Genomic DNA, 15,600 nt, shown 5'->3' on the forward strand with positions numbered 1-15,600 from the left:
GTTTTCAAATGTTTAGGCTCACTGGGTTTTGTCAACGATTTCAATATTCAGTTTAGGCTTTTTTAATGTATTTCTCTTTACCTATTAATGCATTCATGTGCGCTTTGAATCCAACGCTATTAATAATGCAGGAACAAATCACAACATTTGACTGTGGGAAATCGACCTCACATCTCCATCTCTCTCACCCACTCATGCTCCGCCTTTAATTCCGCCAACTCCAAGATCAGTGCCCATCACCAGAGAGAGAGAGAGAGAGAGAGAGACATTGTGGGAGTGTGTGTGTGTGTGTGTGAGAGAGAGAGAGAGAGAGAGAGAGATCTAACCACTGACACATAGCTTTAAAGGGTCTGCGCTCCTGTCAGTGTTTGTCCACTTGAGGGTTCGTCCCTCTATGAACCACCTCTCCGCTCCTCGCTCCTTCATGTGTTCGACCATCACAATGGATTTATTCTGACGCTCGTGGGACTCGGACATGTTCACCCTGCTATGAGTTCCTCTGCGGAGACGCTTCCGTCGGCGGGGCAACTTTTCCGTGCGCACCGGCGCCGCTGAGCCGCGCGTCCCTCGGTGGGAAAGTTAACACGCAACACCGCCACGGACATGGACTCGGGGTGAAAACTCCGGACTGGTCCCACTTTCCTCTCTGCCCCCGAAACCGGTCGTCGCGATGCAGAAGAGCGTGCGCTACAACGAGGGACACGCGCTGTTTCTGTCGGTGGTCGCGCGTAAAGAGGGAACCAAGCGCGGGTTCCTGAGCAAGAAGACGGCCGAGAACAGCCGCTGGCACGAGAAGTTCTTCGCCCTGTACCAGAATATACTGTTCTACTTCGAGAACGAGCAGAGCGCGCGACCTGCGGGGATTTACCTGTTGGAAGGATGCACCTGCGAGCGCGCGCCGGCGCCCAAGATGTCCACCACGGGGAGAGAAGCGCTGGAGAAACAGGTGAGAGGCCGAGAGAGGGGGGGGGCAGGGGGGCGTCAGTGCGCTAAACCCCTGCTGTCAGTGAACAGGTTACCTCATCACATCACATCTGTCTCTACAACTTCACTTCTAGTCCATGACATGAGTGTGAGGAACAAACTGGTGCTTGGCAACAGACAACACAATATCTCAGAGGGAACCTGCTGTGGTTTTCACATAAACCCTATTCACTAATTCTGTACTTTAAAAATAACAAGAATCTACATGATCAAAAAGTTTCCTCAAAATTTAAACTCGACTCCATCGCAGGTTACAATGCGGCTCGAAGTGGCTGCAGCAGTTCACGCAGCCTCTCAGCTCTCTGCAGAAAGCCCTGCAGCATTAAGAGCTCCAGAGCATCCTCCCTGAGCAGGTGACCATCCTCCAAGGATTCAGATGCAAATGGGTGCAGGCTGGTAGCAGAGAACATGCAGGAGCAGCTACAGCACAACAGCTCCTGCATTCAATCCTTTTCTGATCCACAATTAAGCTCCTTACCTTTTGAGCAAACTGTAAAAATATATTTACTTTTGACATTTTTCTCTCTTTGATATTATGTTGCTGGCTGGTTACTACAGAATGTTCCTCATTTGTGATCTGCAGAGTGTGAACTTGCATTATCATGATGCAAATGCAGTTATTCTGTCAGCAAGCAGCAATTTCTTAAGTCAAATGTATAACAAGTCAGACGGTGGGAGGCTCAATGCAGCAACAGGTTTTCTGTATTTAACCCTATGAATGCTACAAAGTAAGAAAGCACTTTTCCTTCTGGATACATTTGATATTTTCTTGATTTTTCCAATGAAATATTAATCCCCGGGATGCCATGTTTTATATTCTGTAACATGACATCACCTAGAAATATTCTGCATGTCCTGTGCTTCATTTACTGCAGTGTGGCACGTTTAGTGTCTTCAGAAACCTGTCGTCTGAACTATTATACAAAATAAATGTGTAATATTTGACCCTCTCCTGAATCCTGCTGGTCTGTAAAAAGGTTTCATACCAGTACAGCTGTGAAGCGTGCTGTAAAATATTTTTTGGGTGGATGTGTCAGTGGCTGTGCTCCTGGAAGTTGCCTCTGTGTTGTTGCTCCGACAGTTAGGGAAGAGCTTGTTGCTAGGAAACATTTGATTTACCGTTTGCACCAGTAATTGTGCATTTCATAAAAAAACAACAACACAAAATGCACATTTATTGGTCAGAAATCACATCCATGAGGTTTCATCACTCACAGAATCAGTGTTTGTCAATATATTTATGAATTGTATTCTAACGTAACAGAGAAAACCGACTGATTCCTGCTCAGTTGGCCTTGGGAACCGTGAGCATGTGTGAGCAAAGGCACCGTGCCCATTGAAATGTACTGGGAGGAATGTTCTGGAGAGAATTGACTTGTCACAGTTTAAGGAAGCATTGAGGAGACAGTGAGTGGACGCAATCACAAGGAAGTTTGAAGAGTGGTTAAAAATGGCCGCCAATCACCATCACACGGAAACAAAATTAATCTCCAAAAGATGTTCCTGCACAGTTGGACCTCTGTCTCTTTAAATGTGTAGTAAAGACAACTCATTCCAGATGTATGCAAATGGAGGAGCCACTAGATGGTAGAGTGTGGTTTCAATCAAGCAACACATGAAGAGTTGGTCTTTATTTCTCCCATGGGTTTGTTATGAATGATCATGAAAGGATAAAAAACTTGTTTGGAGGGAGAAAAGCTACAAGTGGCTCCGACCGCTGACGTTGATGTGAACGTAAAAACCCGCCTCTCCTGATGTTACCCAGCTCGGCCGTCATGATCTCATTTTATCCTCTTTCTACGCTGTCTCACTCTCTGTGCCCATCTGTCTCACTCTCTGTGCCCATCTGTCTCACTCTCACTCTACAGCTGTGACGTTTAATTAGGGTTATTTCCAATCTGCCCACGGCTGAAGCTATATTACTACACAGCCATGCAAACAGGGGGAGCAAACCAAATAACGGTGGCATTTTGTTGGGCTTATGAGGTGTGTGTGTGTGTGTGTGTGTGTTCAATGATCAAATGTCAGTAACAAAGGATTTCAGTCCTGATCCAGGCGTTTTCCGGATAAAGGCCTTCCATCTCTCCATCAGTCGCTCTTCCTCTTCACTGTTTCTCTGCACAGTCAAGTGAGTCTGCCAGCAACCCGCAGTATCACACCCCCACAGTGAACCACAATGCGACCACACAAATAACACACAGCCACCGCTCACTCCCTCTGTCTCACTCTCAGAGAGACACAAGCCCTTTAAATCATTTTGGAGAGTGTTCACACAGGCCTGAATGGTTTCCACAGCGACTGTGGACGTGCACTACTAAGTGAACACGTGTGTGTGTGTAAAAGGCAATAATAATTGTCAAATTATCCCTCCGCCCGTCGTCAGGTGTCAGGTCGTTATTGATCCCAGGGAGAGTTCATCCGAGGCCATGAACCAGTGGAGACGCTACAAACTGTCTGTTTCCAGAATGCCACTCTAATGTCAAGATTCAAAGGCCAGGTGTTCCTTTCTTGAAAGGCTGTTTGTCATGTTGTAAAAAAAAGAAGCAAATCAATATCTCAAAGGTTTCATTTTTCTTTCTGCTCAGGCTCCCCACACGTTTAGAATAAAACGTTTTTTTGTCAGCATTTGGTCAGTTCAGTTCAGTTGGTCCCTCTGGTGAAGGCAAGCGTCACACATTTGTTTTCCCCTGATTTCCCTAGACTGAGTATTTAACCCAAAAAGCTGACGACAATGTAAATAGACATTAATTACATCATGAACTGGTGATGAAACTAATGTTCAGTCTGAGGAACAGGTTTGGCTCTGAGGTGCAAAGCACAATTTTTCTAAAGGTAAATGAGGAAAGCGCAACTAGACAACAATGTATTTGTGAAAACAATGTTTAATACTAGAACGGCACTCAGGACAGCAAATCCATCCACACAACATTAAATTCAGTCAAACTGCACCAAATACATTCATGGATTTCAATCCCCTAAATATGCCAGATTTTTCCATCAAGACGCAATGTTAAAGAAAGTATAAAAATTCCCATGGTTTTAGCACTGTGGTATACAAGGTTCCCAGTTTAGAGTTTGCATGTTCTTCTGGTGTGGTTTTCTGCTCGGACTGGCAACTTGGATTAGACCCAAAACTCAGTGGGTTCTTCCCCGACCAAAACCACATCCTTCCACTAAATGTCGTGCTAATCTGTCCTGTGGGTTTTGCGTTATCTTGCTGACAGACAATCAAACGGGGGAAAAAATATCCTTCTTGGCAGAGGCACCCATACGAGTCACTACCTGCTGATTTCCTCATTTTTTGGACAAATTGTGAAGGTTAATGCTTTGTGTTCATGTTGTATATATGTGTTCATTCTGCATCAAATAAACTGCTTATATCTACTTTCTTTCCTATCTGCATTTAAATAGCTTCTATTTTACTGTCCAAAACAAAGTGCATCCAGATCACTGCAGCGAAACCTTTGATTCAATCTTCGGGTTTAATCAGGGAGGCAGTCCATGTGTAAACATTTTAAAACCAGCCTTTCTTATCTATTGAAGAGGAACCATACAATATGTTCATGATTCCAGAACTAATGGCTCAGCACGGTCACCAAGGATGCTTTAAAAGGGACGGGACAAATTGGCTGTAAAGGGGATCGAATGTGTGACCTCGTCTTCAGCCGCGCGTGATGCACACGGCTGTGGTGCAGTGAAAGAGGAAGTTTCATTAGAACCTTGGAGCAGGTTGGTTCAGTGTCGTCTGCTGTGGCTGCACCGGCTTTAATAAAGTGTGTTTTTGTTGAGCCGCAGCCGCACAGGGTTCTTTTCAACAGCCTCCCTCCTCATTAGAGTTGATGTGAGAAAATGTGGGGTGACACTTTGGAGTTGAAGTGCCGCTGCTGACGTCCTGGTGTGTGTTGTGCGTGTGTGTGTGTGTGTGTGTGTGTGTGTGTGTGTGTGTGTGTGTGTAATTAGTCCTCATTAGAAAACTCCTCTCGCTCTAAATGCTCCTCTCATCACATTTTTTGCTGCTGCTCACGCTGATCGTCTGCATTCAGAAACCAGCTCTTCCCATTGTCCTCCATGAGTCTGATCTGCTCTCCCTCTGCAGCCTGCTTTTGATTTTCCTCTCAAGTTTTCTCCCAAGTGTTGGGGTATGGACCTCATAGTGTTGGATGAGAATTTAAAGCTGGCATCTGTCTCTTTTATTTTACATTCTGCACTGATCAAAGTGTGGTCAATGAGGATTATTAAGAAAATACTCCAGATACAACAAGTGGAAAAGCTCTGTCCAAAGTTCAAAATCTGGTGAAAACAATGATGGATTACCACATACTGGGCAAAGTAGGCATATCCCAGGGCCCCGGAGCCACAGGGGGCTGTTGGTCTCACGATTTATCATTAGGCCATCTTTTTTTTTCAATGTGTTGAGCATTTGTTGTTTTTGATACATTGGAGTAAGTGAGATTTAGAAAACATTGCTTGATGCCTGGAGTTTAAATGATTTGTAAATTAGCAAATCATATTATGTCATGAATTCCACATTACGTTGAACTGTGTTTGACTGCTGTGTGGCTGTAGGTTGCCCTCAGGCACAGGCAGTGCACATGTACTGTTTGTGTGTAGGGGGTCTGTGGCGAGTTTGTGTTCAGGGCCCACGGTCATGGGTGAACATAGCGAAACATTTAACAGCGAAACTGAATGTCGGACTTAAGTTTGTCACGGACTCCGAGTGAATGCTAATATTTATACATCTGCTTGATGTGTAAATAAACTGCTTCAATAACCGGTTTTCTATATCAACCTCCTCAGGTGTGTATGGTGATGTGTCGGCATTGTTTTGACAACTGGTTATTTTCGCAGGGAAACAATTAATGCAGGTTTGAGTGACATAACAGTGTGTTAGTAATATTAATTATAAAAAGGCAGTCTTGATTATTACCCTTCAAATTATGCTCTTTTTTCAAACCATTAGTATTTAATCATAGCGTTGTTGTTAAAAAAAAAAAAAGCTTTACAAATAAACTTGCCATCAATTTGCCCCAATAATTTTTTACTGACCTATAAAGTTGGTAAACGACGTACCAACAGTGGAAAGTTGTGGACCTGACAAATAATTCAAATATTTACTGCTGCAAATCTGCTGATTCTTCCTCTGCAAAATAGCAACACGATATGAAAATGTTGCAGCATGTCCATCAGCCTGTCAGGAGAGCCGTGTTCGTGTCAGTCCCCACACTGCCTCAGGTTGATTTGAGCAGAGGAAACCTCCCGACACAACACGTGTGTACGATGACAGACAAAAAATGTATGTCGCCTTATTATATGTGCGTGTGTTTTTGACCTATATGTAGAGGAAGGAGGACAGCGGCGAAAGTAGACCATGGAGGAGGGGAGCGATCTGTTTAATCTCCAGATAAACAGACAGGTAATCCCCGATCACAGTATTCTGAGGCAGGCACAGCAAGTTGTATACAGTGTGTGTATGCGTGATAGCTTTGTGTGCGTGTCTGTGTGTGTGTCTGTGTGGGAGAGGAACTTCTCTGGAGGAAGTGAACAGCATGCAGGGCAATGAGAAAACAGCAGGATGTGGGAAGCTGATCCAGTGATTGTCACATTAGCTGCCACATCATTAGTTGAATTGAGTGGTTACATAAAGTAAAGCTGCTGCTGCTGTTGCTGCTACTGTCAAATTAATGTTTTGTATCGCTCCAGGAAACCAGAAAAAGTTGCTTTTGGTTGTCTGAAGTTAGAAAATAAATCTTTTAGGGAGTGAAAAAGGGCCATTTAAACTGTAGAGAGATGATGAACAATGAAATCTGCCACATTTACCTTTTTATTTCATGTGTTCTTTTTGATCGTGTTGGGTGTTACACTGTATATTAATGACGGCTTTCCTAAAACCAACAAAAAGAAAGTGAGGTATTTTAAAGAAATACTAAAATCCACCAACCTGCCCCTCTAAAGCTCACTTATTAACAGTAATTAGTAAATAACCCTGTCAAGCAGACGTGTAAAGACCCAGGTTTAGTGGTTTTACAGCAGTTGTGTGCCAGACTATTTCCTGGCTGGTTGCGGTGACCTGCTTCTTGTTACCTGTTGTGAGGTTGTTAAACTTTTCAGCTGCTAAAGCTTCACATTTACTGTTCAGACATCAGTTGTGACAAATGACTCTGCAAGAAAGCGAATAATTGTGTTTCCCAAAGTATATTTAGTCTTTGAACAGACTTTTACAGAAGGCTGACCGAAATGTCATGAATTTCCTCTTTCAATAACAAAAAAATGACAATAAGCAGTTTTACAGGAGTTAGCCTACTTCTTCAAGTCTTGTCATCACTTGCAACCAGAAACTCCACGTGTAGGCCTCATGAATCTTTTGCATCATTTTATACAACTTGTGTAACTTTTGTCTGAAATATACAGAGATATAATGTGTTACACTGATTGACTGTATGACTCTGGGTCTGTAAAGTGAGGCCAACGCAGAAGTGCCTGAAACCTGTATCCTCTCAAATGACCAGCAGAGGGCAATCAATCAATCGCTAGACTTAGTTCTTAGTCTTCTTTAATACAGATTGACGCTCATGTCATAAATTATGGTCCCATTTAGAGTAAAGTAGAGATTAAAGCATGGTATAGATACCCTGTGATTGACAGCTACTGTCCAGTGGCACAGGTTGCAGGTGTGGGTGGGTGTGCAGTGTCCTTGAGTCAGGGTCTTCCCCCGCTCCTCCAAATATGGTTACTTCTGGTTTCAAAAAACCAAGATGGCGCTGGCCAAAATGCTAAAGCGGCCGTTCACAAACCAATGGGTGACGTCACCATGGGTGGTTACACTACATCTTCAGGAAGCTGTGTAGGGGCTGGTAGTTTTTAAAAAAAAAACCTTGTACATCCAGTCTTTATGCTATGCTACGCTAACAGGCTGGTGTCTATAGCCTTATAATCATTAGACCCATATGCATATAAATCTCCTCTAAGTCTTGCAAGAGCGTGAGTAAGTATTTTCTCAAGAAAGAAGATGGTTTTATTCTTTGCAGTACTTTATCTATTATAGCGAATATTATGGAAGACATCTGGCCACCTATTACAAGTTAATTCATAATTTATGGCGTTGCCGAAGATGAATGGGTGTGCAGCCTATGGTACGATAAGTAAGATTTATATCGGTGAACGCACAGGGTTTACACAACAGTCGCAGTTTGTTTCTTTGTTCTTGTCCTCGGAGCATTTCATGAAGCCGCGCTCTGTACAAAGAGACATTATTGCCCCTGTGGGAGAACAACAGGAGTTGAGAAATGAGAGGAATAGAAAGAGGAGATCGGGAGTCTGATCCAGGAAACTGGTGGGTGTGAAAAGTAACCCCACACCCCTGTTTCCTCCTATTCATCTTCCTAAAGCTTCCTCTCAACAATGACTTTTATTTTGTCAATATCGGAATTAACTCTCGTAATGGGTAATAATGTATTGTGGCTTTATATGGAAATTATAAATAAGCCGTGCACGTTGTCGATTAAAATCTGTTGCAAAAATATAAATGGCTCCGTAAGCTATTTGGAAAAATGTAGCTTTAATTAGTCGTATTTATATTTTCTTTAACACCAAATTGTGTGGCTTTTTTCTGTAGAATGTTTTCATACTCAAATGAAATAATTGAAATTTGTTGTGACTCTGTTTGTTGATGTGTCTGAGACGCCGTGTTCCCCCTTGTGATCCGTACTGACAACAGGAGGTTTTATTATCTCTGTTGTGTTAATCACTCACTACCATTGCATGTGTTTTTTTTTTAATGGTATCTCACTCTGTGTTTTGTCCCGTTTTTTTCAAGAAGACACACGTGGTGCATATACTCCCACATACACCCACACACACATGGAGGGAATCCAGTTTATGGATTGTATCAGTTCCTCTAACATACACATGAATCTGGTCGACTCTCTGTTGTATTTCTCTGTAATGGTAATTATCACCCTGTGGGACTTGTGGGATCACTGTGCGGAGCCCGATCCGCGGCAGCAGCGCAAAGGTGGAGACACAGCGGCTCCCAGTGAAGGCGAGGTTCAAAACGGCTTCTTAATGATTTTCTTCCACTTCCTTCTTGTAATCAGCACGTATGGATCTCAGGAAAAAGATGGGACAAAAACCTGCTGTTGCTCCGAACGTGGTCAGAGATTAACTTCAAACACACACGACAAAGCCAACCTGTGATTGCTTTCCTCCACAGCTCAGAATTATGTTTTTACCAAGGAAACGTGTGGTTTCACAAAATAAGGCCAACCTTTGAGGTTTGAAACTGATATTAAAGTACAGTGTCTGGTACAAACACAGTTCATCAGATGAAACAAGGCAGTGGCACGCTCATGTATCTTCGTGAGCTACCTGCTGCTGCAGCTCCAGGAACTTTTGCATTGGGTTTGTGTTTTAAAAGTAATTATAGATACCGGCGTTGATGATAAAAGGAGAAAACACAGTGCAGCTTTAGAAGTCAATGCTGACATTTATTTAATAGGTGTCATTTGTGCTGTGTCACAGAATCGCAAACGTTATTATCCTACTTTTATTTTATTCACCTTCCCTGTGGGTATGTGTGTATGAGCCCATATACTGTACAAAATGTTTTCTATTGTTCTATTCAGCTGCTGGTTTCTACTTATTTAGTGTATAATGAAAATTGCGGACATTTGAAACTAAAGTTGTACGATCCATTACACTGAACATCAAATTAACAGTATTTTTGTTTTAGTCAGTTATCATTTAGGAGAAGTTACTTTTTAAATTAATTGAATTTAGTTAAATGTACACTGACACAAACATGACTGTAAACTTTGAACGATGGATGATGGATAAAAAAGGTCACGTCAGTTTGAATCCTATAGCACACACAGACACACACCGGCACGTCTTTCTATAGTTGTGAGGACACTCATTGACATGATACATTCCCTAGCCCCTTACCGTAACCTTAACCATCAACTAAATGCCTAACCCTAACCCTAACCTAAACCTAATTCTAACCCTAAAACCAATTCTTAACCCTCAAACAGTCGATTGAAGAAATGAGGACCAGTCAAAATGTCCTCAGTTGGGTCTTTGCTTAAAGTGGTCCTCACAGAGGTATAAGCACACACACACACACACACACACACACACACACACACACACACACACACACACACACACACACAGGTGTTCTTGCTCATGTTGCGTTAAAACCTCCTTTTCCGGGTTGTGTGACCACATAAACTGTACTTCCTCATGAGGTAAATTAAACATTTTTAAAGTACACATGACTTTTAGTTTAGTAGGCAAAAACACAGGGGCAGATCCAGGGGCGGGGCCAGGGGGGCACTGACCCCAGCTTAAATCTGATTGGCCCCTAAAGTAGTCTTATTTTGAATAAACTAGTCACTTACTATGAATACAATACGCTTTTTTAAATCTTAAACTTACGTTAGCATTGTGCCTGAACAAGGAACACATTTCAGTGATGCGTGGCTTTGCGAAGAACTGTAGAGATAACAGTAAACAAGTAATGACTCAAATGGGCACTTTACTGAAAGTTGTTGGTCATATAATTCGCCCCTCTGTGTAAATCCACTTTATAGCCCCTGATTTAGAAAAATCCTAGATCCACCACTGCAAAAACATACTGGTAAAGTCTTTTAGAAACTCGTGTAAATGTTGCATTGGATCCTTCAAGGCAGAAATGCAGTACTTCTTGGATGCTGCTGTATAATGGAGTATACAGTACTTAACCTATATAGAGTATACAGAGAGCGCTCTATGTGAATAGGCTGTTTTTTTATTATCATTCAACCAGCCTTTGAGTAACGTACAGTAAGTGTATACACAGCCCCAATGGGGATCAAACCTTTAACACGTTCAGCGCACATGCCTCTTTCTACCCACTAAAGTGCACAAGATCAAAGCTGTTAAATGCTGCTTTCAAAGCCAGAGTCAAGAAAAGATTTTAAAAAAGGTCCTAGACTAGATATTGTACAACCTAATTTGGCCTCTCATCAGTGCAGACACCAAAGCAGACAGCAGTGCTGAATCATTAGTGGCAATTCCAGTTTCTAATCATCAGTGAATCCCAACGGTGATTATACCCTCTCCGCTTTTTAAACATTTACAGATGTTTTTTGATTCTTCAGCAATCGTTTGCCAAATGAATCTATTACCAACAAGTCCAGTTTCATGTCGGACTCTTTAATCCATAATAGGGGATAAAGGAATATTCAACACAGGGATACAGTGAACCTGAGTGTGTTTGTGTGTGTGTTTGTAAAAGGTATTAATTTCCTAATGTTCAGTCCCTGTTGGACAATATAAAGTCGCCAAAACTTCTCACTTGACACATCTGTTCTCGCGGCAGGCGGTTTTGAATGAGTGACCCGAAATTGCGTCTGGATAATAACATTTGCTGCCCTTCATTGTGTCTGTGTCTTGCTCTGCGGTGTTAAAACGCACTTTGTGTCACGCTGACAGTCGCACAGTCTCATTTTCTATAATGGCTGTTTCTCAGAAAGAAAAAAAAAGAAGAAGGTTTCAGGTGGTAAATCGGTCGTTAGTGACATTAAGAGTGAAAGAGTAGGAAAGAGTCTGTCTCTTTGTCTCTTCTACTTCTCCTCTCTGTCTTTATTTGTCTAAATGAAATTTCTTACAGTACAGTGAAGGCCCCGAGGCGTGGAGGGTAGGTTTGAGCCGATTTGAAGGGAGAGCGAGCTGGTTGTCCTGAATGGTACTGGGGAGTTAGGGAACTGTGTGTTTACAGCTCAGAGGGAGTTAGGACTCTTGCTGCGACTAATGAGGACACAGTGTAACTCGGTGCAGTGTATTAATGCCACGAGGTCCAGCATAATGCAACTTCTCTTGTATAGGATGATATACCATTAAACTTTAATGACTGCCGGAGGGTATATGGGTCACAGCTGCAGCAGATAGTTATAATATACAGTAGGGGTAGAAAAAAAAGAGAATATTGGATTATGAAAAAAATAAGTATTTAAATATATTTAAACATACAAACTGGCAACTTTAACAAATGTCAAGCAGAGAGTAGAACAGGGGAGACTCAAGAAGAATGAAGAACACCCACATTATGTAAAGTATCTTGGGAACAGGAATTGAAATCAACAGAAATAATACAGACTGGTGATGCTGTTTAGTATTAACTGGTGGATTCATGTTCCAATCACCATTTATGTCAATATGCAGTTTTCATATTCTATGTATCCTTGTGGTCTAACAGCAGTGGTGAATGCATTTCATTCCCTTAAATACATTTGTAAAGTAGAGACCTAAGAACATAATCTGCATTTTTATACCCATGTTTGCTAGATGATGCAAGGACACTGCAAAACCACTCTGCCTCCACCAGCTGTCTGTGGCTTGCATGCACTTACATTCTCATGTGCAGGTACGATATGAACAGAGACTCCACAGGGTACCTGTCAGTACAATTTATAGGTACTTGAAGTTGAAGTAATCTAGTTGACTATTTCTGTTTCATGATTTATAGTTCTGTGTGTAAATGAATGGTACTTATTAAAACTTTAGAAATCGGTCCAGTAGATCGCTGACACCCAGGAAATGGCAGCAGTGGCTACAATGCAATCTTATGGGGCAACTGCGACAGTCCACGGAATTTCCTCTGAAAGTGGTTTTTTTTCCCATTAAAAGGCTCAAATTGTTATTCTTTGCTGAGAGTCTGCGAACTATTATGTTTCCAGAGCACAATGCATGATGTCAAGCAGCTAGTTAGCATGGCTAGCATCATTGGCATTGCTGTGTTGTTGTTGTGTGTGGTCCGTATACAGTGGGTGTAGCTGCAGTGCTATTTTCCCCAACAGCACCATGGTGTGCCAGTGACAGGTGTTTTTAGACTGGAGCTTTTAGCCGGTGCCTCCTCGCTTTATTACGTTGGGAGGGCCGAGAGTTTCACAGGGAGGGACACGTGCCTGGACTGGTTACCAAAACAAAGCAGCGAAAACACACACAGAGGGAGTGTGACTTCATTCTCTGCTTAGAAACCACAGCTCCACTATATCTTCACCTACAAAATAGTTTTTGGCTGCAGTATTAATATTTACAATCTTGCACATATTCAACAGCTACTTTGCATTGTAAATTCAACACAATTGTTTGTAACAATGCTTTTTTAAACATTGTGGTAAACCTTTACTTATAGATTAAAAGATCTGATAACACCACTCATGTATTTAATTTAATTTAAAAGCTGTAGAAGGCAGATAACTTAATTCTTACACGTAATGTGAATGGTAAAAATCTATAAACGTCACCACTCTGTCTTAGTTCAGATACTTTAGGCTCAGATTATCCATTTACAGCTCTAAAATCTGCATTTGCAAAATTGTTTTGTTTCCCACTGAAGGGTTCCTCCTCCTCGTGTCTAAAGTGGCAAAAGGATGGATCAATAAAAGCATTAAATGAATAGAGGCAGCACTGAAAAGCAGAAAATGGAAGTGCAGCAGAAGCGTCAGATATTGGGTTGCCATGGAAATGATTTCTTGTTAGTTAGTGACACAATTTATAAATGTACTCGGTTAAGAAATATTATGTAACAAGTCTTTTCTCTTTCTCTCTGTCTTCTCTTTCTACCCTTCTCTCTTCCTCCCTGTCAAACACTGTTAGAGCACAGATTATTGTTGTAAAATCCAGCCAGCCAGTGAATCGAAACGAAAGATACATACAAAGCAGTGTGTGTGTGCATGTGTATGTATGTGTATGTGCGCATCTTTTCACAACCCATAGTCGTCATGGGGACCAACGAGGACAACAATTCGGAGGTCCTGGTGAAGGTTGTGAATATAGGTTAGGTTGAAGTTTGGGTTTGGCTGTTCGATATAAGTCAGTGTCCTACCAAGGATCGCTGTGCAAATACTGTGTGTGTTTGTTCCAGTAACCTTGGTGACTCTATCTCCAACCCATCCCCTGTGCACCGGGGACGAAGCCCGTCCATCCTCCTGCAGGGTAATCGTCCCTCATCGGGACTCGGTTTGGTTCACTGAATCCTTACTGAGAGAGACACAAAGGGATGAAGGGATGTGGAGATGGTGGAGGAGGAGGAGGAGGAGGAGGAGGAGGTGGAGTGGCTTCCAACAACAAGAGAAGTGAGGATGCTGGTGGAGCTGCATGGGCAGAGGAGGCGGAGTGGGATGATAGGTGAAGTGCAAAGAGAGAGGGAGGAGGAAAGAGGTGGTTGGATGAAGAGAAAAGAAGAGAGGAGGAGAGGGAAAGGCCACGCAGAGCTCAGTCTTCTCGGTTTTCCCCGACTAAGAATAGCAGCTCTTCTGGTAACCCAGTGCCCCAGGACATGACCATCTGAATAAAAGCCTCTATCGCTTGATATAATGTCTGGTGTGTGTGTCCTTGTGTGTGTGTGCTTGCGTTTGTTGTGCATGTCTGTGTGTGAGACGGGGGAAGTATTTTAAAAGGCAGATACTTGGGGAAACTCATCAGAATAATAAGAGAGACAGACGGGAAACGAGAGGGAGACAGAGCGAGCCGGCTAATTGATGGTGATGACAATAGGCTGGTGGAGAAGGGAGGCCTGGGCGAGATGCAATGTTTTATCTCTGCGAGCAAATAACTCTGTCATGTGTGTTGAGCCGCCCACCCACCCGCCCACCTCCCCTCCCTCCCTTGTCCTCCTCTGTGTCTGCGGGCTCTGCTTGGTTCATGTAAGGGCTGCAGACCTTTTATTTTATACGGAATGAATCTGGGCAAGAAAAGAGTGTGAAAAAGAGGATGTGCCTGAAAGTAATGTTTCCATATGTCTGCACCATATGCCTGATGAGCTTTGGCTAGCATCTCCAAACGAGCAGCCAAAACATCTCGTGCTGCACAAGCGAGACTGCTGACTCGACTGAAAACGATTCGGTCCCAGGGTCACAAATATGAACAGTTTTTTTTTTTATCTCCCCTTGTGTTTTTCTCTCTCTTCAGCACTACTTCCTCATCGTGTTTGGCCACGATGGACAGAAACCTCTGGAGCTGCGGACAGATGAGGAGTGTGAGTGTGATGAATGGGTGGAGGCCATCCAGCAGGCCAGGTACACACACTGGATTATTTAAAGGGTATTTCCCATGGGTTTAATAAGAGTAATGTTTATTAACATAGTCAGAAAATGTGGCATTTCTCCCTTTTCCTTTTTTTGTGAAGGAAATGTTGCATCATATTGCGTACCTTAGTTTTACTGTATACAAACCTGGACGATGCATCTCCACTTCCTCCCGCTATCCAGAAATAATGAAGCATATATATTCCAGATACAAACGCTGCCATCTTGCATATTTGGAGACAGAGTCTGCGCTCAATCAGTCAGTCTCAGTCAATCATGATGTTTAACAGCCCTTTGCTGCATCAAATTCATTCATTAAAACCAAAGATACCACAAACATCCGTGTGATGGAACTGCTTAAAATGACAGAAACCAGCTTTGAATTTATTTGACATGTAATTTGAGTTTTATTTGGTCCACTTCCCCCCACTAACATGGAGGAGGCAGGATTTATGACCTATACTGCAGCCAGCCACCAGGGGGCGAGAGAGACACTTAGGCTTCACTTTTAGGGAGCTGTCAAGTTGTCCATCTTTATATGCAGTCT

At 42.6% G+C, this 15,600-nt stretch overlaps 1 protein-coding gene across 4 annotated transcripts in view; it reads left to right on the forward strand.

The window, feature by feature from the left end:
- Positions 1-267: 267 nt before the first annotated feature.
- Positions 268-15,600, forward strand: part of rasgrf2b (Ras protein-specific guanine nucleotide-releasing factor 2b) — a 39,857-nt gene continuing 24,524 nt past the window's right edge. For 3 of the 4 annotated variants that reach the window (XM_034596023.1, XM_034596025.1, XM_034596024.1), the window contains exons 1-2: positions 268-946; positions 14,938-15,044. In XM_034596023.1, the coding sequence (XP_034451914.1) occupies positions 671-946; positions 14,938-15,044 (383 nt within the window). In that variant the 5' untranslated portion in view covers positions 268-670. The remainder of the gene's footprint in view (positions 947-14,937; positions 15,045-15,600) is intronic. The other variant, XM_034596026.1, reaches the window with a different exon arrangement.

This window comes from Hippoglossus hippoglossus, chromosome 9 (assembly GCF_009819705.1).
Source record: "Hippoglossus hippoglossus isolate fHipHip1 chromosome 9, fHipHip1.pri, whole genome shotgun sequence".
Lineage (NCBI taxonomy): Eukaryota > Metazoa > Chordata > Actinopteri > Pleuronectiformes > Pleuronectidae > Hippoglossus > Hippoglossus hippoglossus.